Here is a 20,763-nt window from a genome sequence, read left to right as displayed (position 1 = left end):
TGTACAGCTCAAGCATCTTTTAACATCCTTTTTTTTTCCCCTCTTAGCAATAGATTTTTTTTTTTTTTTTTAAATGAAATTCATGATGTGACCAAGATCTCTGGCACTGTAATAGTGAATTTCATGTATCCAACATGTGGTGTCATCGTGTGATGATGACACCACATTTCAGCAGATGCATGTGCAGTACAGGAAAGTCTCATCCTAGGGGGACTCAGTTATGAGGAAAGAATGCTTCCAAGTTATTCAGATGAGAGAGCATTCACTTACACATCATCAAATTCCTAAATTTACCCTAAAGGGTGTACAGGATATGATAGTACTACATAAAAAATTACATCATTACTAACTTCCTATCTACAATATTCCTCTAAATCCATCTGTTACCTGTCAAGGCTCCAACATTGTCAGATCTTATATTTCTATCATATCAATCCACCTATATCTTGGTTTTCCTTCAGGTCTTTTTCCTGCCAACCTGGCAAAGAATACTTGTTTTGCTAATCTTTCCTCTCCCATTCTGTTTAAGTGACTATACCACTGGAGATTAGCTCTGCTAACACATTCCTGGATGCTAACAATGTCAAGTTCTTTCCTAATAGACTCGTTTTTAATATGATACTGTCATTGATGCCATCTGTTTATACCTCTAATCTTTCTCAGGACTCTCAGTTGACTTCCTATCATACCAGCTTTGTTGATTCTGCTGTCTATTTCCATATTTAATTTACCATTTTCACTAAAAATCGTGCCTAAGTAGCTGAAATGTTTTACTTGTTCTATAAGTTCTCCATTCACAATATAGTTGATATTTTCAATGCTTCTGCCTATTTTCATTGTCTTGTTATTGCTTACCTTCACATCATATCTATTATAACAGTTATTCAATTTAGTCGGGGAATCTTGCAGACTTGTAGCGGATTTATTTAGAAGTATAACATCATCTGCATAAAGCAAAAAGCTGACATTAACATCTCCCTCTCACATATATATATATATATATATATATATATATATATATGAGAACAATTAATTTAAAAAAACTGAACTTTATAGTAGCCACAGGAAGAGCACTCCCTTGATATTTAGAGTAGGGGAAAAAGAAACCTCCAGAAAAAAAATGCTTGTTGCCATAGAGAGAGGATAATCATGTTAATCAGCCTCCCTTTCTCACATATTTCACTCCAATTACTTTCACACTTTATACTTCTACTATAGATATTTCTGTGAGCTGACTCCTATCATTTCTTCTAACACTTTATAGCAACTAATGGCTAACATTCATTTTCTCTTCAGCCTCAAATCTATTGAATCAACTTCTTGTCTTTCATTCTGTCTACCTGTATTCATCACACTGTTTTCTCTAAAGACTACAATTCTAGCTATTCAGTGCATCAACTTATTCGAAATTGGCCTTTAAAACTTAAAAATTACCCTGATGCACTATAGGTTTTGCAACTTCTCATGTGAAATTGATATAAATAAGAGCAAAATTTTTCTTAACTTTGCACAATTAAGATCACATAAAATAATGACAACAATGGCAAATTCCCTCAAACTTTTCTACCTCTGACCCTTAAGTCATTCCTTGACTAAGAAAACTGTTGACAGGTATTAGTAATGATGTCATGACTGTGTTTAACCATCACAGTATTTTCTGGTAACATCTCCTTTTGAGGGTGTATACCAGAAGTGTCATTTCATCTTACGAAGGCTGGTCATCATGTCATTCTTTCCTCCATGGTGTACTAAGAGAACTGAACATGGCTTAATCTCTTACATGGTGGCTTAGCTATAATGCATTTTTTGTTAAAATGGTTTGCTTGTTTGTAAATGAAAAATAAATTTTTTGGAGCATAAAAAATTGCCATTATCCATATGAGAATGGTTAACTCGCTTTAGCTGAAAAGCTCTTATAAAAGATCCTTTGCGTATTTAGGAATCAAAAGGTCTTTCACCCAAGGTGGTTCATATGAGATAGGCTATGGAGGAATTCTAACTACCAAGAGTTTCAGAAATTTTAAATGTTTAGTGTAAGAAGCTTTCACATTTAAATAACATTTAATAGAAATAAACAAAATCCTTACATCTACTGAGAAGTTTTTTGTCGTCTTCATTATTTACTAGCTGGGCCAAGCTATGCAAAAGGATCTGAGCTGTCTGATAATGCTGAAAACACTGAAAATAAACACTTTTAATGAAACTGGTCATACTAACAGGAGATAACTGTTTTTCTATAATTATATATTTAACATGTCTATTTGAATGTATATAAATATATCTGAGTTTATAATCACACCTCTGAGCATGATTCATTTTTATAGTTTGAAGTTAAAAAATATTAAAGGCAGAACAGGTATATATTTCAATATTTACATATGTTGAACAAACTTCTATACCCAGTTACAATTGCCCATTTTGTCTTCTGGATGAAAGAACATAGGCTTTAATCCTGTGAAACCTCTATAAGCAATTTTCAACTGAAGAAGCTAGTCTCATATGAAAGTTTTTTCCCTTCCAGTAACTCAGGGCTTTTCTTCTTTGCTTCAAGGATTAGGCATTTGCCTGTTCTGGCTTAACTGGTCTTTCTATCATTGGTCTTCTTCTCTCTCTCTCTCTCTCTTTGGTCTATATCTATCCATCTCTTTTGGTAGCCAATATCTTTCCATCCTAGAATAGATGTTCTTTCCATTTTTCTCTCTATTATTCCTTTATCTTTTCATTTATGTTCTAAATATCTAGTTTTTTCCCTGATGTCTTCATTTCTTATATGGTCCAATTTTGTGCATCCTTCAACCATTTGTAAAAATTTCATCTCTGCAGCTTATATTTTACTTTCATCTTTCTTTTTAACCATCCATGTTTCTAATCCATATAATAGAGTGGAGTGGCCATTACTTTATACAATTTTAGTTGAGTTTCTCGCCATGTTTTTTATCCACTGTCCTTTTTTAATTATTCCAAAATTTTTCTGAAATTTCTTTACTTTTTCATCTATATCTTTAGCTTTTTCCGACCTTTAAATGCCATGATTTTTGTTTTCTTTTGTGAAATTTTTAAATTGCATTGTTAGCTTATTTTGTTTAATTTGTCAACTGATTTTTGAAGGTCATCTTCATTGTCTTGTAATATAATCTGATCATCTGAATACAGCATTATATTGATAAGTTCTTCTGGTTAACTGGACACCTTGTTTTATTGTTTTTCCATATTTCAATAATCTGATTATTATTATTATTATTATTACGGGCAACTCCAGGAGTCATTAGACTCATTGAGGGAGGCCCAAATCATATTCATCACAACTATTTGACATTCATACAGTATCTATCATACCTCGCCTTAAACTCATTCACTGTCACAGCATCCACTACAGACTCAGGGAGCGCATTCCACTCATTCACTACTCTAAAAGTAAAGAACCCAGCTCTAACACCTTTACTAACCACACTTTTGCCCAGTTTCCATGGATGTCCCCTAGTCCTCCCACAACCAGCCCTGTTCTCAAAAATATCTTCTGAATTAATTTTATAGAAACCCTTCAGTAATTTGAATGTCTCAATCATATCTCCCCTCCTCCGCCTATCAACCAATTTTTGCAACCCACAAATCCTCAACCTGTTCTCATACGGTTCATTCCACAGACCTGCTATCATCTTGGTCACTCGCCTCTGGATCCTCCCCATCAAGAAGAAACCTAGGTGACCAAATCTGAGCACAGTAGTCTAGATGGGGTCTTATCAAGGCTCGATAGAGAGGAACAATAACCTGCTTGTCTCTGCTTGTCAACGTATTCTTCAGCAACCAAGTGATTTGATGAGCTGTTTTGGTCACTTTTGCAATGTCCCCTAAATTTCAATTCCTTATCTACCAACACTCCTAAATCTCGTGCCTCATCAATTTCCTGGAGCAGGGTTCCACCAATGCAGTAAACTGCCGCCAATCTTTTCACCCCAAAATGTATAACCTTACATTTTGCCACATTAAACTGCCATCCATTCTCCTTAGCCCAGACCTCCAATCTATCCAAATTATCCTGCAAAATTTTGACGTCATCTGCATTCACTATTGCCCTACCCAACTTCGCATCATCCGCAAACAAATGAACTGTTCCTCTCAGATCATTTCCTATATCATTTATGAACAAATTAAACAGCAGTGGTCCAAGAACAGATCCTTGTGGCACACCACTAGTCACAGGCCGTCTTGTGGACTCTACTCCCGAGTAAACCACTCTCTGATATCTCTCCGTCAACCACCCTCCTATCCATCTCACCAACCCTATGTCCATTCCCATATGCTGCAATTTACTGATTAGAATTCCATGTGGAATCCTGTCAAAGGCCTTGGCAAGGTCCAGTAGAATCACCGTAAACCCATTACCCTTATCCAGTATATATATTAATATTCAGTATATATATTAATATATATACTGAATAGAGTTGAAGATAAGCTACATCCCTGTCCACACCCTGATTTATTTCAATCTCTTCTGTTAACTTATTACCTAACTGTAAGTGTATTTTTGTATCTTTATATAAACTTTGTATAGCTTTGTTCATTCGCCATGAGGTATACTCACTTGAGTGGTGGCCAGAACTCCTCTTCCTTTTAGTAAGTGATATGTCCAATCTGAAGAAAATCTAATCAGTAGTATATGCTGATTGGACTGAAGAGGATCATTTGGTTTATGGATTTTAGGTAATTCATATATCCAGGGGGCAAGAAAAGGATGAGAGGTCACATTTTGAATAGGTTAATCTGAATCCTGAATCAGACATTATATTAGGATTACCTTATCTTCCCTCTCCCTCTTTTAAAATTTTTCCGTACATTTTTGAGACTAATAAATTAGCTTATGGAGAGGTTGCATTTAAGAGGTAAAATCTGCATAAGGATGATAGCAATATCTGGTAAAGTGGCAAATGCTATACTTATTCAAGGTCTAAAGTCAGTACTTGTTTTTCTAAGAAGTTGTGTGCTTCTTAGAAAAATGGTTGACAACTGGAAGAAGCTGAATGTATCTGTGCCTGGAATATATAGTATTGGCTAAGTTGCCAAATTTTTTTAATATAATTTCTTTTTATGTTAAAGTCTTAGAAATGTCCAAAAGATGGACCAAAACTCAGAGAGCTTACTTTTATTGGAACTTGTTACATAGTAATCAATAGTGGCACATATTAGTTAGACATTATTATTATGTGATACCTTCAAGGAGTCCAAAGACTTATCGAGGGAGGGCACCTACTTTACAACTCTTTGTCTCCACCAACTACAGCGAACTGCATCATCTACTGTCCTCCACCACTAGTATTTTCACAGACAATCACAAACATACATGCCTATGGTGGGATTTGAACTTGCAGCCTTTTGGCTGGAGAGTGGATATGCTAACCACTCGGCCAACCAAGCTGGCACAGTATTTATCTTTATATGGTGGGATTTGAACTTGCAGCCTTTTGGCTGGAGAGTGGATATGCTAACTACTCGGCCAACCAAGCTGGCACAGTATTTATCTTTATATTATATACTGAAAATTAGGAAACGGTTTTCATATTGAAAGTAACAGTATATCACCAGCATGGAGCGAATAAGCAAAGAGAGAGAATACAAGGTACGTACACCAATTGGCTAACTTATAAAAGCGAGTGCTGCATGCTAATAAATCATTTCTGATATTTACAATATCAAAAATGATTTACTATTTGGTTGATACAATTCTTCTAGTGCACAGCACCTACTGTTATAGATTAACCGATTATTGTAATGACTTGTATTCTGTATCTTTTTGAACTTGGTTATTTTCAGTGAAGCCATATATACTGTGTCTAACATGTTTCATTCTCAAAACTCAGAAAACAGAAGAAGCTTGATTTGTAGTGAGATGGGCATGCTGTAGGGAAGCATGCATGAATAGTAGGGATCTTTTCGTGTGTTAGATGTTTCTTTTCTTACTAAAGCTTGTCATTTTCATATTTTATAATCTTCATTGAGCTAGTCACTATCATCCCTATTGTAAATATATTCCATAGCCACTGTTTCTTTGAATCTGATGTAGCTCATCATTTTATTTAATTTCTTTTCTCCAAACATCACCAACTATGAGATTTCCAAAATCTGCCTTCTGAGATTATCATAATCTTCCATCTTGTGGTTTTGACTTAGAAGATGAATAGACATGTAGGAGTATCACAGAGAAAGAAAAGTATGTGTAATTATAAGGCAGGTGATTATAATAGTCTCAGATATCAACTTGGACCAGTTCCATGGAGGGAGGAATTGGAAGGGCAAGATATTTTAATGCTTGGGAAATTGTGAAGGAATATTTATTAGTAGCAATAGTAAGCTGTATACCATGAGTGAAGTAGAGGTCACAATTTGTGTAAAGTGGATGACAAACAATATCAAACGGGACCTGCAGGTTAAAAAGAGATTATGGAAGAGATATAAGGAGAGGGGTGAAAAGCAGATGCATTAAGAATATAAGACCCAGGCCAGGAGAGTGACTAGTATGGTAAGGAAGGCAAAACTGGAATATGAGAAGAGATTAGCCCTGAGATCTAAAGAAAATCCTAAGAAATTTTTTTAGATATGTGGTAAGTAGGAGAAGAAATGATTGTGAAAGAATGAATTGTTAGATAAAAATGGGAATAAAGTGAGTGATGCAGAAGACATAGTAGAGTGTCAACAAACACTTTATTGGTGTATTTCATCCCAGAGAAATAGGTTTTAATATACTAGAGGAAAGGTCTGAGGTTTATGCAAGAGTAGAGTGTGTTTCAAATACTGAGTATTCTGGATGTCAATAAAGCATAAACTGGATGGAATTTTGCCACAGGTTTTGAGAGAATGTGCTAAAGAACTGACAGCTCCGATGACCTGGCTTTTCAATGAAAGTCTAGCTAAGGGAAAGGTACCCAAGGAGTGGAAGGAAGGCAATATAGTGGCATTGCATTAGGGTGGTAGCAGACTAGAAGTGTCAAATTATAGACCAGTTTGTATTTCATCAGTAGTTGATAAGATCTTGGCGAAATTAGTGAGAGATCATATACAGCATTGGGTAGATGAGGTAATGTTATCTGTGAGAATCAACATGGATTTGTTTAGGGGGTGCTTTTGCTTTAGTAATATGATTGCCTTTTATAATAACGTGACAAGAGCAGTTGATGAGGGAAAGGCATATTCGGTCTTTTTTTTTTGGATTTTACAAAGGCATTCAACAAGATACCACACGATAAGCTGATATTTAAGTTGCAGCACATGGGTTTAGATGTCAGGTTAGTGAACTGGATTCAGGATTGTCTATCTGATAGGTATCAGAGAGTTGTGTATGGTGGGACAATATCAAGGAGAGACAGAAGTTTACAAGTGGGGTTCCACAAGGCTCAGTACTGGGACCTGTATTGTTTAAACTTTATATTAATGACATTGTCAGTGGATTGCAGGGGGGGGGATGATATTCAGTTGTTTGCAGATGATGTGAAGTGGGAAGCGTTAATAGTGTAGATGTGACAGCCCTGCAAGCCGATTTGAATAAATTAGACATAATAGGCAAATGAATGGGGATATCAGTTTAATGCAGCAAAATGTAAAGTCTTGAAATTTGGGATACATCAATAGGAGGCTGCATACTCTCTTCTAGGAAGTAAGGGAGGCAAGGGATCTGGAGTTGAAGCATGCTGACCTGCAGAGATAAAAGGGTTGTCATTCAGTTGTATAAAACCCTGATCGGACCACGCTTGGACTATTGTTCTCAATTTTTTTCCCCAGGATTTGAAGGGGATAAATTAACTGTGGAAAGGGAAAAGAGGTTGATAACAAAGATGGTATCAGGACTGTACAATGTTAGTTATGAAGACAGGCTGAGGGAATGTGGACTGCAGAATTTGGTAGATAGAAGAAGGAGAGGTGATATAATTGAGACTTTAAACTGTTGATAGGTAATTATAGGGTTGACACTAGGGAGTTCTTTTGCTTGGTGGAACAAGGACAAGGGGCCACCCTGAAAGTTAGAAAAGGAAGCTGTGAGCAAGAGGGTGAGGAGTGATTTCTTTGCATGGAGGGTGGTTGAGCTGTGGAATGCATTGCTTGATAGCCGTGAGAGCACAAACAGTCAATGAGTTCAAGGAGTTGTATGACAGACTTTGTTTTCTAGGATGTGCCTTCCACGATGAATCTTTTGATTTCATGGAGGCCTGAATCATCATCATAACAATAATGGGTTTGAGGCTGCAGTGTAATTGGTCAGTGAATTTAGAGATCATGTAAAATTGGTGATTTTTATCTGTTTTGTTCTGCTTTTCCCTTAAAAAGTTGGTGTTTTATAGTACATTAGTGCAGATTGTGATTTTAAGTATTTTGTAACATATTTTTGTTAAGATATTGCAATAATATATTTAAAATTGTGAAATTAAAAAAACAAATTATAATTTGCTTTATGCTGTTGATGAGTGGGTTATAATTCACGTTCTCAGGAGCAAAGATTAAAAATATAATGCAAGCAATTCAAAAACAGAAAAGAAGAGTGAGAAAGTGTAAGTATATTACCTAGATAATTAAGAAGAAAAGCTATGATGGCAAATGATTTGATGTTAGGTTGTGTACAAGGAATGGATGCAAGTTTTTGGATGTGTGGAGCGAGTTTGAGGGAAGGTTAGATTTGTATAACAGGGACAGCCTACACTAACTGGATTCAAGTCATCCAATTATGGAGTCCCTTTTCAGATTTAGCCAAGACAGAATACACTTTTTTGAGCTAATTACCAAAATGTCAGTCCATCCCTGTGTGTTCAATAAGTTGATATTTAGAAATGGTGCAACAAAGATGAGATTTGGAAAGTAGGTAAGACTTGGTTTTTAACATGTAGAAATTTCACTACATGTGTTGGTCTCCTTTTAAGAATTAAGCTAAAACTAAGGAATTTTAACTGGTAACATATAATATGCTATTTCATAGATTGGTTTCTTAAACATTTTGGATAATTATGAGAAAAAACATATTATGGAATGCATATAAGGAAAATCTAATGAGTAAACTTACACATAGTACAAAATGAATGCTGGGAAAGTGACTGGCATGGTAAAGAAAAAAATTAGATTATGCAAAGAAGGTCTTTTGCTATGTGGCAACTAAAATGAAGAGAATGATTATGGAAGAATATCTTAATAAATGCAGCTGTAGAAGAAATAATTGAATTACTGTGTAATCATTTTGCTTCAGTGTATCATCCAAGTGCAGACAACACAGTGAATGATATGATATGCGTAGATGTGAAATAGAGATAAGCAGCTGAACTTTAATATACACATTGTGATTTTGCCAGTAGTTTTCACTTCTACTCATTATGCTAAGAATAATGGCAAAATCAAAATGTGAATACAACAGTGGAGTAAGACTATCTGAATGTGTATTAAGAGATGCAAGAGCCTTGACAGTGTCTATAACCAGTTGTAAGGAGTGGAAAGAGGACAGGATGATTCATTGTATAAAGGAGGAGACCTTGGTATTTACTCATGTTCTGTAATAAAGTACTGTAGATTATCTTCCTTATCTAACCCAAAATAAGCACTATGGGTTTGGAAATAACTACACCTTCTTGTAAAGACATTTCACGGAACAATGAAAGAAAGTTATTATATAAACTGGGATGGATATGAAGCTGGTGCTATGAATAAGAAAGTGCCTGATGGACAGAAGCTTATTATATGATAAACCAGTCTGGGAAAATTAATGAGATAAATAATGTACCAAAGGCTTTATAGCTTGGACTACTAAGTTAACTTGTAAGTTCAATGATATTAGGGATGATAAGTATTGATATCCAGTCTGGTGATGGTGCTAAACAGGAAAGAAGAATAAATGAAACTGATGTCGGCAAAAGATGATGGTTGCCAATTCAGTGTTGGGAAGTGTATGGCTATGGTGGATGGAAATATAGCAAAATAGGACAAAAGATTGCAGCAAATTTATAAAGCTCTGATAAAACCAGTCTGGATTGCTGTGTACCAATTTCATCAACAGGCTTTTATGGGAATAAGGAAGTGGTGGAGAGGATTAGAAACAGGTAAGCAAGATGATAATTCTTGGTTTATTCACCGAGAGGACAGATGAAAAGGTTATAAAGTTCGCTGATTAGCAGAGAAGATATGATAAAAATGTAAAAATAGAGTGCTAAAATGTTTACTAGCATTGCTAATATTCGGTATCCAGGGATGACCCTTTGTTCTTTCCTTCTTCTGCTATGCAAAAGAAATTTCACATAGCAGAAGAAGGAAAGAACAAAGGGTCATCCCTGGATACCGAATATTAGCAATGCTAGTAAACATTTTAGCACTCTATTTTTTTTTTTTTTTTTTGCTTAGAAAGGATGGTGGTAAATGAGTGGAATAGGTTGCCAATGGAGCTGACTATTTTCAAAAAATGAGTTTCAAGAGAAGTATAACAGACAGTGTGGGTTCTCAGAATAAGTCTCTGGACTCACTGAATGCACTTACACAGAGTAGAATAAGATAACCACTTAAGAATTTACCTGTGAAAATTATCTTTTAAACTGCCTTTATTTGCAGATGGTGGGAGCGATGCCAGGTATTCTAAAAACTTCTTTTCCTCTCAAAATGATCACAGGAGGCTGTGTTTAGTGTAAATTGACTAACAAATTTTATATGAAATAATCCTGTTCAGTATTACCATAACTCACCCTCGCATATATCTCACACCCCTGATTTTACTTTATGAAAAAAGAAATTAAAAAGTTTCGCATATACCTCACACATGAAAAAAAATTTAAAACTTTAAGAAATAGGATAGTGAATGTTGTTATGTGGCAGAAATAGTAAAAAACTTTCGAATGTGAAGATAACAACAGATGTGGCCATTATTCCTAGTGGTCTTACACCTTGTCTAAAACCCTTGGAAGTATCAGTCAACAAACCATTCAAGGATTATGTATGCAAAGTCTACATGGAGCGGATGGTAGCTGGAGGCTACGACCTGAATCCAGTAGGGAAGATTAAGAGACCATCATTAGAACTGTTGTTGAAAGTTTATTTTTCACTTGGTTAGAGTATAATAAATTTAGTTTAATCCTTTATCCAAGTGTGAGCAAACAAAGTTTGCGCCTGAAAGTATCTTCAGGACTGGGGTAAGGTGGTACAACACCAGGGCACTCCTTGCAAAGGTGGAGCAAGCTACCAACACTCCTATCTCAGTATCTCCCATAATGCAAAACACATCTCCTTGGCTCCCACTGAAGAGACCTCAATAAAGGTTGAAACTAGTCTGGGTTGTGGCCCTTCCCTTAATGCATTAACATTAGACATATCCACAAGGAGATGTGTTTTGCATTATAGGAGATACTGAGATAGGAGTGTTGGTAGCTTGCTCCACCTTTGCAAGGAGTGCCCTGGTGTTGTACCACCTTACCCCAGTCCTGAAGATACTTTCAGGCACAAACTAAATTTATTATACTCTAACCAAGTGAAAAATAAACTTTCAACATCTTTCTCTAAATCCAGAGTAATTTATTAAAAAAGGTGGCACACTATTTGGCAACTCCTATAGGTAGAGATGACCTACTAATGCTTCTGCCTGGTATCTCCACTTGGGCCTGGCTCCCACTGAAGAGACCTCAATAAAGGTCGAAAGTAGTCTGGGTTGTGGCCCTTCCCTTAATGCATTAACATTAGACATATCTGCAAGGAGATGTTTTGCATTATGGGAGATACTGAGATAGGAGTGTTGGTAGCTCCACCTTTGCAAGGAGTGCCCTGGTGTTGTGCCACCTTACCCCAGTCCTGAAGATACTTTCAGGCGCAAACTTTGTTTGCTCACACTTGGATAAAGGATTAAACTAAATTTATTATAGAACTGTTGTGCAACTGGATTTTGAGAGCTTAGGACATGATTTTGCCAGAAATAATTGCCAAGAGTTTATTAAAAACTGACTTCTCTAATGCCCTGGATGGAACGAAGATGACGCTATTTGGGTAGACTGACAATGTGCATGTGGAAACTGCTCTTGAGACTGGAAGTAGTGATAGTGAATAGGAGATTCTTGGTAAGTCATTTTCAGTTTTTTTATATCATGGTGATCTTATAATTTTGAAATGATAAAAGGACAAGCAATAATGAAACTGTTTCAATTTAATTACAGAAGCACTGTCGATAAAGATTCAAATATATTGCATGAAGAAGGTGAGCATGTAAATAATGTTGATAATTAAAATTGAAATGCATTCATTTTATAAATAATGTGAGCAATTTATTTATTCATTTGTATGGGGTTTCTCCCCTTTCTCTCCCATCCCTTAGGACAGGTTGAGCCCACTCAATGAGGGATTAAGTATATGTATTTTATTGCTGTAAATTTGTGTGTATTCATGGGGCCAGTTTGCCTCTTCTGAGGAATGAAACATCTGAGTTTCCAGGTTAAAAAACCCTCTATCTCCATATGAGACTGGCTAACTCACCTTTTAGTTGAAAGAGCAGATAAAGGTTCCTCATGTCTTGCATGGGAATTGAACCCTGGTCTTTCCAACCAAACAGCTTTGTCTAAACCGACTGAGCTGCAGAGGCTTTATGTGAGCAATTAAAATTATAATGAATACTGAGGATTTAATTGTAAACGTCAATTTAGTTTTTTCCTGAAAAACTTTAGTTTCCAAAAATCCTCACATATATCTCGCACCACGATTTTTTAACTTTAATCTGACTTCCATGAAGCTCCAAGATTCAAAGATTCATTGTACGAGGTCCACGGTCTATTGTATCACCACCTTCCCAGGCAATGTATTCCATGTTCCTACCACTAACCATGCAAAAATCCTATTTCTTACCCTCCTACATACTATCTTTTCTTTCACAACTTGTCGGGATGACCCTTTCTCTTGTTCTACCATATAAAAAATATCCCCAGTTTCAATCTGCATCTTCTCCAAGATTATTTTATTCCTTTCAAATCCTGGTGACTAGATCTGAGCACAGTAATCAAGATGTGGTCTGGTCAGAGCTTTATACAATGGAACTACCACCTTTTTATCTCTGCAGGTATTACCCTTTTCAACACTGCAGCAATTCTGTCAATCCCAAATTTCAAAATCTTGCATGTAGCTGCATTAAACTGACATCCGCATTCATTAATCAACCTTTTCAGGTAATTCAAATCCTCCTGAAGAGCCAAAACATGAGCATCTTTACTAATAACTCTCCCAAGCTTCATATCATCGCAAACAACTGGATATCTCCCTGTAGTCCAGTGACAATATCAATGGCATGCAGATTGAACAGTAAGTCCCAGTACTGAAGTCTATAGAACTCCACTTGTAACGTTCCTACTGTCATGTGGCTCTCCCATATAAAGCTCTCTGATATCTATCAACAGTTACCAATCCAATCCACTAATCTAATATCCAGATCCATATGTTGCAACTGTCATGTAGCACCTTGTCAAATGCCTTTGAAAAATTCAAAAATATCATTAGCATTGCCTTATTCACTGTTCTTGTTATCCCATGGATAATGGTTACACACAGATACTGCTCTTGTTACTCTAAAAGGCAACCAGATTACTAAAATAAGAGTGTCCCTTAACAAATCCATGATGGCCTGCATAAACAATACTGCCTTCATCTGCCCAATTCTGTATATGAGATTTTACCAATTTTCTAGACTCTTAACAACAACAGAAGAAATATATACTGGTCTATACTGTGATTCCTTCATTCTACCACAATCCTTATGTAATTAATAAGTGGCCTGGTTGGCTCAATGGTGGTTAGCATATCTGTTCTCCAGCCAAAAGGCTGAAGGTTTGAATCTTGCCAAGGACATGGATGTTTGGGATTGTCCTACTAACCGTTTACCATATATACTACTGTAACCTGTGTCCTGGCACAATATGACCTTTGATGTCTTTGTGCCATAAAATATCAAATCAAACGTTATGCAGTGGCACTATCTTGCCCTCCTTCCACTCCTCAGGAACTTGTACTAATGCAAGACTTTTGTTAAACAGCAAGTTAATGGCATGGTCAGTTCCTTAGGATATTCCCTTAATATGCATGAAATCCCATCTACAAGATTATCAAAATTAAAGTGTCCCTGTTTAAGGCCTTGTGGAGCACCATCCAGTGATCAAAATGCTGAGAAACTTGGCAGGAATACATTGTGCGTTGTGTGGAAGCAATATCTGAGGGAAAAAAAATAGTTCCAAAATTTTGTTTTGTCACAGCTACAGCAGTCCTGTGCATGGATTCAGTCATTTTCATGCAAGATGGGGGTCCTCCACACATCAGCTGATTCATACAAGAGGTTCAAGAACTTTTCACAGAAGCCAGAGCGATCAGCCATGCATTCCCATTGCATGGCCACCTTATACACCTGATCTGATTCCCTGTGACTTCTGGCTCTGGGGATTTCTCAAAGACAGAGTTTACTGGGATCATCCTGATAACCAGCATAATGCAACATGTCCCAACCAGCTATTTCTGCCAATGACTGCACTGTGTAAAGGATCAGTTTGTGGCATACCAGGAAGGATAGCACAATGAACAGTACAGTCCATGAATGCATAATGGAAATAAATAAAAATGTGTTATTTATGCTTGTGTCACTTTTCTCTTTCTTACACCTACAGAAAAATCACATCTATATTCAGTGCCTCATACAGCTCCTCAGTATTCCTGCAAAGTTTTACAGTTTGGATCACTGGGTGCTCTACAAGGCCTTAAACATGGATATTTTAATTTTGATCACCCGTATTTCCCCAGCTTTACTCACATCTAGAGTGCTCAGAAATTCATAATATCTACTTCGTTGACTTCTAATCCTTTGCCCTTCTGCTTTTCCTTATCCCTCTAGGAGACCAAGCCTGCTTTACCAGGGTGGAACATCTTAATAAAGTGATCATTAAATAGCTCAACTATGTCATTTGCCTTGGTCACCCAACTACCATCTCCATCCAATAATGCAATCCATCCAAAATCATTCTTCCTCCTACTAGCTACATAGTGAAAAAACTCTTTGGATTGCAGTACTAATGTCCTTTTGTATTCTAATTTTTTTCTCTTTACTACACTAATCACCTTCCTAGCCTGACCCTTATTCTTCATGCAAGTATTACCCACCTCGTCTTTCATCTGCAATTTCTGTTTGATTTTTCTAGTCATCCAAATCACTTTATCCTTTTCACTACAGGCCTCACTTCCTTCAACTATTGCAATGCTTCCTAGGTATTATAGTTGCAGCCTTATAATTCCATATAAATTTCTTTTGCCTTGATATTTTGTAGATTCATCCTCTGCCATGACTACATGGGCACTCTCACCAACTGGGGCTCTTAATCACAAGAAATTATATCAGATAACTCTTGGTCCTCACATTCCCTTGACCACATGCTATCTAAAACAGATGTCCCTCAAAAAACCGAAACCTCAGTTCCCTTAGACTGCATTTTGCTTTCTCTGCACAGTTTATAGTGCTATTGAAGTCTCCAACAATCATTACTTGCTTTGCATTGGCTTCATTCGAAGAGAAATTTCACATCTAGATCCTTAAGTATGTATATAGCAGATTCTCACAATAGCAAACAACATAAACTATTCTGTGGTCCTTACAAGTCTGTTATAGTGACAGTTACCTATAATACACAGATATTACAGAAGACATTCAGCTAAAAAAGTAAATATTTCGGAAAGAATATTATTTGGATTTTAATATTTAAAAGGAAAATTTTAATTAAAGTAATTAAAAATCACAGAAATGTATCTGAAACTACTTTTATATATTATGTTAAAGCATGTCTGTTCAGCAAAACTTTTTACCTCTTTAGAATTTCCAAAGAGTTCTTCAAGTGCTGCTGACTGGCACTAAAAAGAAGAAATGAAAACTATCAATGTAGGAACAAAGCACATTTCATGTTTTGTTTTTATCTGATTAATAATCATACACATTATTTCCATTTCTTCTTAAGTCAAAGATTAACATTCTTATTTTATAATATAATTTTTAATAAGCTTCACAAATGTAAGAGAAAACTAAATTTTATTTATCACACTTATATATTTTGCTCAATATGTCATGAGCTTCTTTCAGGGAGAAGGTAGAAGAAATTGTAACAAGATTTAAATTCTCAATACAAGAACGAGTCATATAGCATGCATATAATATCATGTCAATCACAGCTGTACAGTGGGAGGAAACACTAGTAGAGTTAAGAGACATGGGAAAAATGTAGAATTAATTTAAAAAATTATAAACAATTAATTATTATTATTATTGTTATAATTGTTCCGGGCAACTCCAAGGAGTCGACAGACTCATCGAGGGAGGCCCCAACATCATGTCAAGAACAACTATTCGACATTCACACAGTATCTATCATACCTTGCCTTGAACTCATTCACAGTCGTAGCACCCACAACAGACTCTGGAAGCTTATTCCACTCATTCACTACTCTCCAAGTAAAAAACATAGCTCTAACACCCTTGTCAGCCATGCTCTTGCCCAGCTTCCATTCATGGCCCCTAGTCCTCCCACGACCAGTCATATTTTCAAAAATATCTTCTGGATCAATCTTATAGAAACCCTTCAGTAATTTGAATGTCTCAATCATATCACCCCTCCTTCGCCTATCGACCAATTTCTGCAACCCACAAATCTTCAACCTATTCTCATAAGGTTCATTCCACAGTGACCAAGATGATAGTCACTCGTCTCTAGATCCTCTCCACTTCCTCCCCATCACGAAGAAACCCTGGTGCCCATAACTGGGCACAGTAGTCCAGATGGGGTCTTATCAAGGCTCGATAGAGAGGAACAACAACTTGTTTGTCTCTGCATGTTAAAGTATTTTTCAGAAGCCAAGTGATTTGGTGAGCTGTTTTAGTCACTTTTGCAATGTGCCCCCTAAACTTCAATTCCCTATCCACCAACACTCCCAAATCCCTGGCCTCATCAATCTCCTGGAGTACGGTTCCACCAATGCGATATACTGCTGCTAATCTTTTCACCCCAAAGTGCATAACCTTACACTTTGCCACATTAAATTGACATCCATTTTTCCTAGCCCAGTCCTCCAATCTAACCAAATCATCCTGTAAAATTTTGACATCCTGTGCACTCATAATTGCTCTACCCAACTTTGCATCATCAGCAAACAAGTGAACACTTCCTCTCAAATCCTTTCCTATATCATTGATGAACAAATTGAAAAGCAGTGGTCCAAGAACAGAGCCCTGTGGCACTCCACTAGCCGTCTTTTAGACTCCACTCCTGAATAAACCACTCTCTGGTATCTTTCCTTCAACCACCCTCCTATCCATCTCACCAACCCTATATCTATCCCCATCTGCTTCAGTTTACTGATTAGGGTTCTATGTGGTATCCTATCAAAAGCCTTGGCAAGGTTCAGTAGTATTACTGTAAACTCATTACCCCTATCCAGTTCAGCCGTCACTGTGTTATAAAACGTGAGCAAGTTACTGAGGCATGATCTACCCTTCACAAAACCATGTTGTCCCCCATACAATATCCCATTTTCATCTATCCAATCCTGTATTCTTTTCTTGACTAATTTCTCTAAGACCTTGACAATGATTCCTGATATGCTAATCGGTCGGTAATTTACAACAGCAGTCTTGGAACCACCTTTATGCAGTGGAACTATTTTCCCCTCTTTCCACCCCCTCGGGACTAACCCAGACCCGATTAATAGCAATCACTTCCCAAAACTTAGAGATAGGCACACAGTCCGTCCGATCAAGATTAGGATGGTGGAGTAGAGCTTCACAAGATTCAAAAAATAATGATCAAATTTGAAACTACTCTAGAGTAGTATCTTGGTAAGGTTCCAGTGAGCACTATGTCTGGTGTCAATGGCATAAGAAGCAAGGCTTCAGCTTCCAAAAATCTTATAATTGATGCAAAAGCTGCACACAGATTTTAGAAATAAACAGTCTTAAATATGTATTTAAACTTATTACATATTATCCTTCATAGCATCCTATGGTCACTTTTGATGAGTGTGGCGGGTAGCACTTGCAGTTGATTCCATGTACTACCATATCAGTATGGTATCACTGAGTGTTGACCTGGGATAGCCCAATTTGTGAACAGATAAGCCTGTAACATGGCACCCTATCACAATGCCTCTTTCAAACTACAACAGTTCCATTCTCACAGCCATTTCACCCAGACACAGTTACACTTGGGAGTAACATATTCCTCCAATTTATACTGGCTAAAAACACATGACTCGTTATATGGCACAATGCATCTTGCTCATGGGGATGTCCATTGAATTCTTTCCAATCAGTAGATGCCATGATCAGGCTTCAAATGGAGTTTTGGAAGTATGGAGGAGAAATAGCAATTAATTCAGTTATTTAACCAAGTCTTAAATTCTGGGGAAATTCCTAATGATCGAAAATTGGGAAGTATACAGGGCCGGTTTTATCATTAGGCGAACCTAGGCAATTGTCTATGGCCTCCAAGACTTCGGGCACCAGATTTTGCTACATATAAAACTAAAAGGAACTTGTGTATTCCATAAAATTCATGTATGTAAGCGTAACATTTCTTTGCTGGACGTATATATACGTCCAACAAACTTGGATAATATTCTGTCCACCTGTTGAAAGAACATGGATAAGAAGTGTAGTTTAACAGTCATGTCCATTAGAAGGGGCAATAATCCTTCAAGCTGAAAAGAACGCTTAACTAGATTACTTGGCGTATGTAGTAGCTATGTTCAATTGCCTACAGCAAGAAACGCAATTACTTGCCGTTTGCTCGGTTATTTTACCAGAATCTAAGTTATATCAGACTAAATACCTATATTCATTATTATATTTTACACATTATTCATAGTTATATTCATTTTGCTATACAAATAAATAACGGAAAAACTCACGTAGAAATATTATTTAATAGTATAATTTTCGCCTGTGTGTCACAGGCATCTTCAGTACAATTAGGCACAAAAATTAAACACTAAATGTCAATTCCAAAAAGCGCCACCTAAGTAGCTGGTGTAAGATAACTAAAAAGGTCAATAACTTTCCTAAAAAAAAAAAAAAAAAAAAAAATTTAATACAATAAAAAGTTAGGAAAGATTAGCTGATTTGTAAAGTACTATCTCCCATAAAGGGGATAGACGTAAGCCGTCGGATCTGTTTAAGTTAGGAGAATGAAGTAGAGTTTCACATGCTTCTTTATAAAGGCGTTCCATGAGAAACTGACTTTTGTGAAGAACTCTTGTCTTTCTCCAATGAACTCTGTGTCTAGTGAAGATGGCATGTTCTGCAAGTCCAGACTTTTCAGGTTTAAAGTATTCAATATAAGATTGGTGTTCTTCTAGCCGAATGGAGGCAGATCTTCCTGTTTGTCCGAAATAACATAATCCACAAGAGCACGGAATCTGGTAGACACCTGGATGATTAAGATGTGGGTGGAAGCTTGTCCTTTGGAGAAGCGAGAAAGGTGGAGATTTTTCTAAACGGTCGAAAGGCAACAAAAATATTCAGTGGTTTTAAAATTTTTGCTATACGTTCACTGATGCCTTGTATATAAGGGATGGTAATGCGCGTTATTTCCTCTGTGTTTGAAGAGGGAGACATATTAAATCTACTCAAAGTTCTTTTAATGAAGCAATTCTTATAGCCATTAGATAGAAAGGAAGAAGTTATATATATAAGAAGTTATATAAAAAGAACACCAATCTTATATTGAATACTTTAAACCTGAAAAGTCTGGACTTGCAGAACATGCCATCTTCACTAGACACAGAGTTCATTGGAGAAAGACAAGAGTTCTTCACAAAAGTCAGTTTCTCATGGAACGCCTTTATAAAGAAGCATGTGAAACTCTACTTCATTCTCCTAACTTAAACAGATCCGACGGCTTACGTCTATCCCCTTTATGGGAGATAGTACTTTACAAATCAGCTAATCTTTCCTAACTTTTTATTGTATTAAATTTTTTTTTTTTTTTAGGAAAGTTATTGACCTTTTTAGTTATCTTACACCAGCTACTTAGGTGGCGCTTTTTGGAATTGTCAGTTAGTGTTTAATTTTTGTGCCTAATTGTACTGAAGATGCCTGTGACACACAGGCGAAAATTATACTATTAAATAATATTTCTACGTGAGTTTTTCTGTTATTTATTTGTATAGTTATGTCTACTCACGGTTTACCTCTTTAAAAAAAACAAAAACAAAAAAAAAAAATTCATTTTGCTGCTTGTTTTTATTGTATAATTACAGTTTTTAATGCCAGCGCAAAATAAGAAATCTTTCATATTGTATCACTATGGAAGATCAATATCACTATCAATTTTTTGGCTAATTATTTTAATCACCAATACATTTTAAAATTCTCTCAGAACTTGATTGAAGATAATTATTTTTGTCAAAGAATTATTTTATAAATTCATGAAAATCCGAATCTAAAAATGAATACAGTCTTCATCTGTTCCAAATTAAGTTTTCTTTTTTATTCATAATCTTAGTTCAAAGGTTAGTTCACAGATTCAGCAAAGGTTCGCACTTTTAAATTTTGCTTTATAGAGAATCATATGTAAATCTTGAATCATATCATGTAACGCATAATTTTTATAAATGTAGTCTGTAGGTTTTTGCATTTCAACTTTCTTGGTTTCCCTCAATCACTCCCTAGAAATCGAAATAAATGGCAGTTATGAAGTCAACTGTTATGTACATATTTTCAGTATTATGCAGCAGTTTTGAAGTAGAGATATTTTTCCTACA

General features: G+C 36.2%; 1 protein-coding gene across 1 annotated transcript in view; it reads right to left on the bottom strand.

Moving 5' to 3' along the window:
• Positions 1-15,729: 15,729 nt before the first annotated feature.
• Positions 15,730-20,763, bottom strand: part of LOC150095623 (serine/threonine-protein kinase unc-51-like) — a 393,781-nt gene continuing 388,747 nt past the window's right edge. Inside the window, exon 23 of the mRNA XM_090409927.1 lies at positions 15,730-15,864. Within this exon, the coding sequence (XP_090266053.1) occupies positions 15,730-15,864 (135 nt within the window). The remainder of the gene's footprint in view (positions 15,865-20,763) is intronic.

Source organism: Typopeltis vanoorti, chromosome 20 (assembly GCF_054136105.1).
Source record: "Typopeltis vanoorti isolate ZY-2024b chromosome 20, IOZ_Tvanoo_1.0, whole genome shotgun sequence".
Classification (NCBI taxonomy): domain Eukaryota; kingdom Metazoa; phylum Arthropoda; class Arachnida; order Uropygi; family Thelyphonidae; genus Typopeltis; species Typopeltis vanoorti.
Note: the sequence above shows the minus strand (reverse complement) of the source record. Positions and strands in the feature narration are given on the sequence as shown.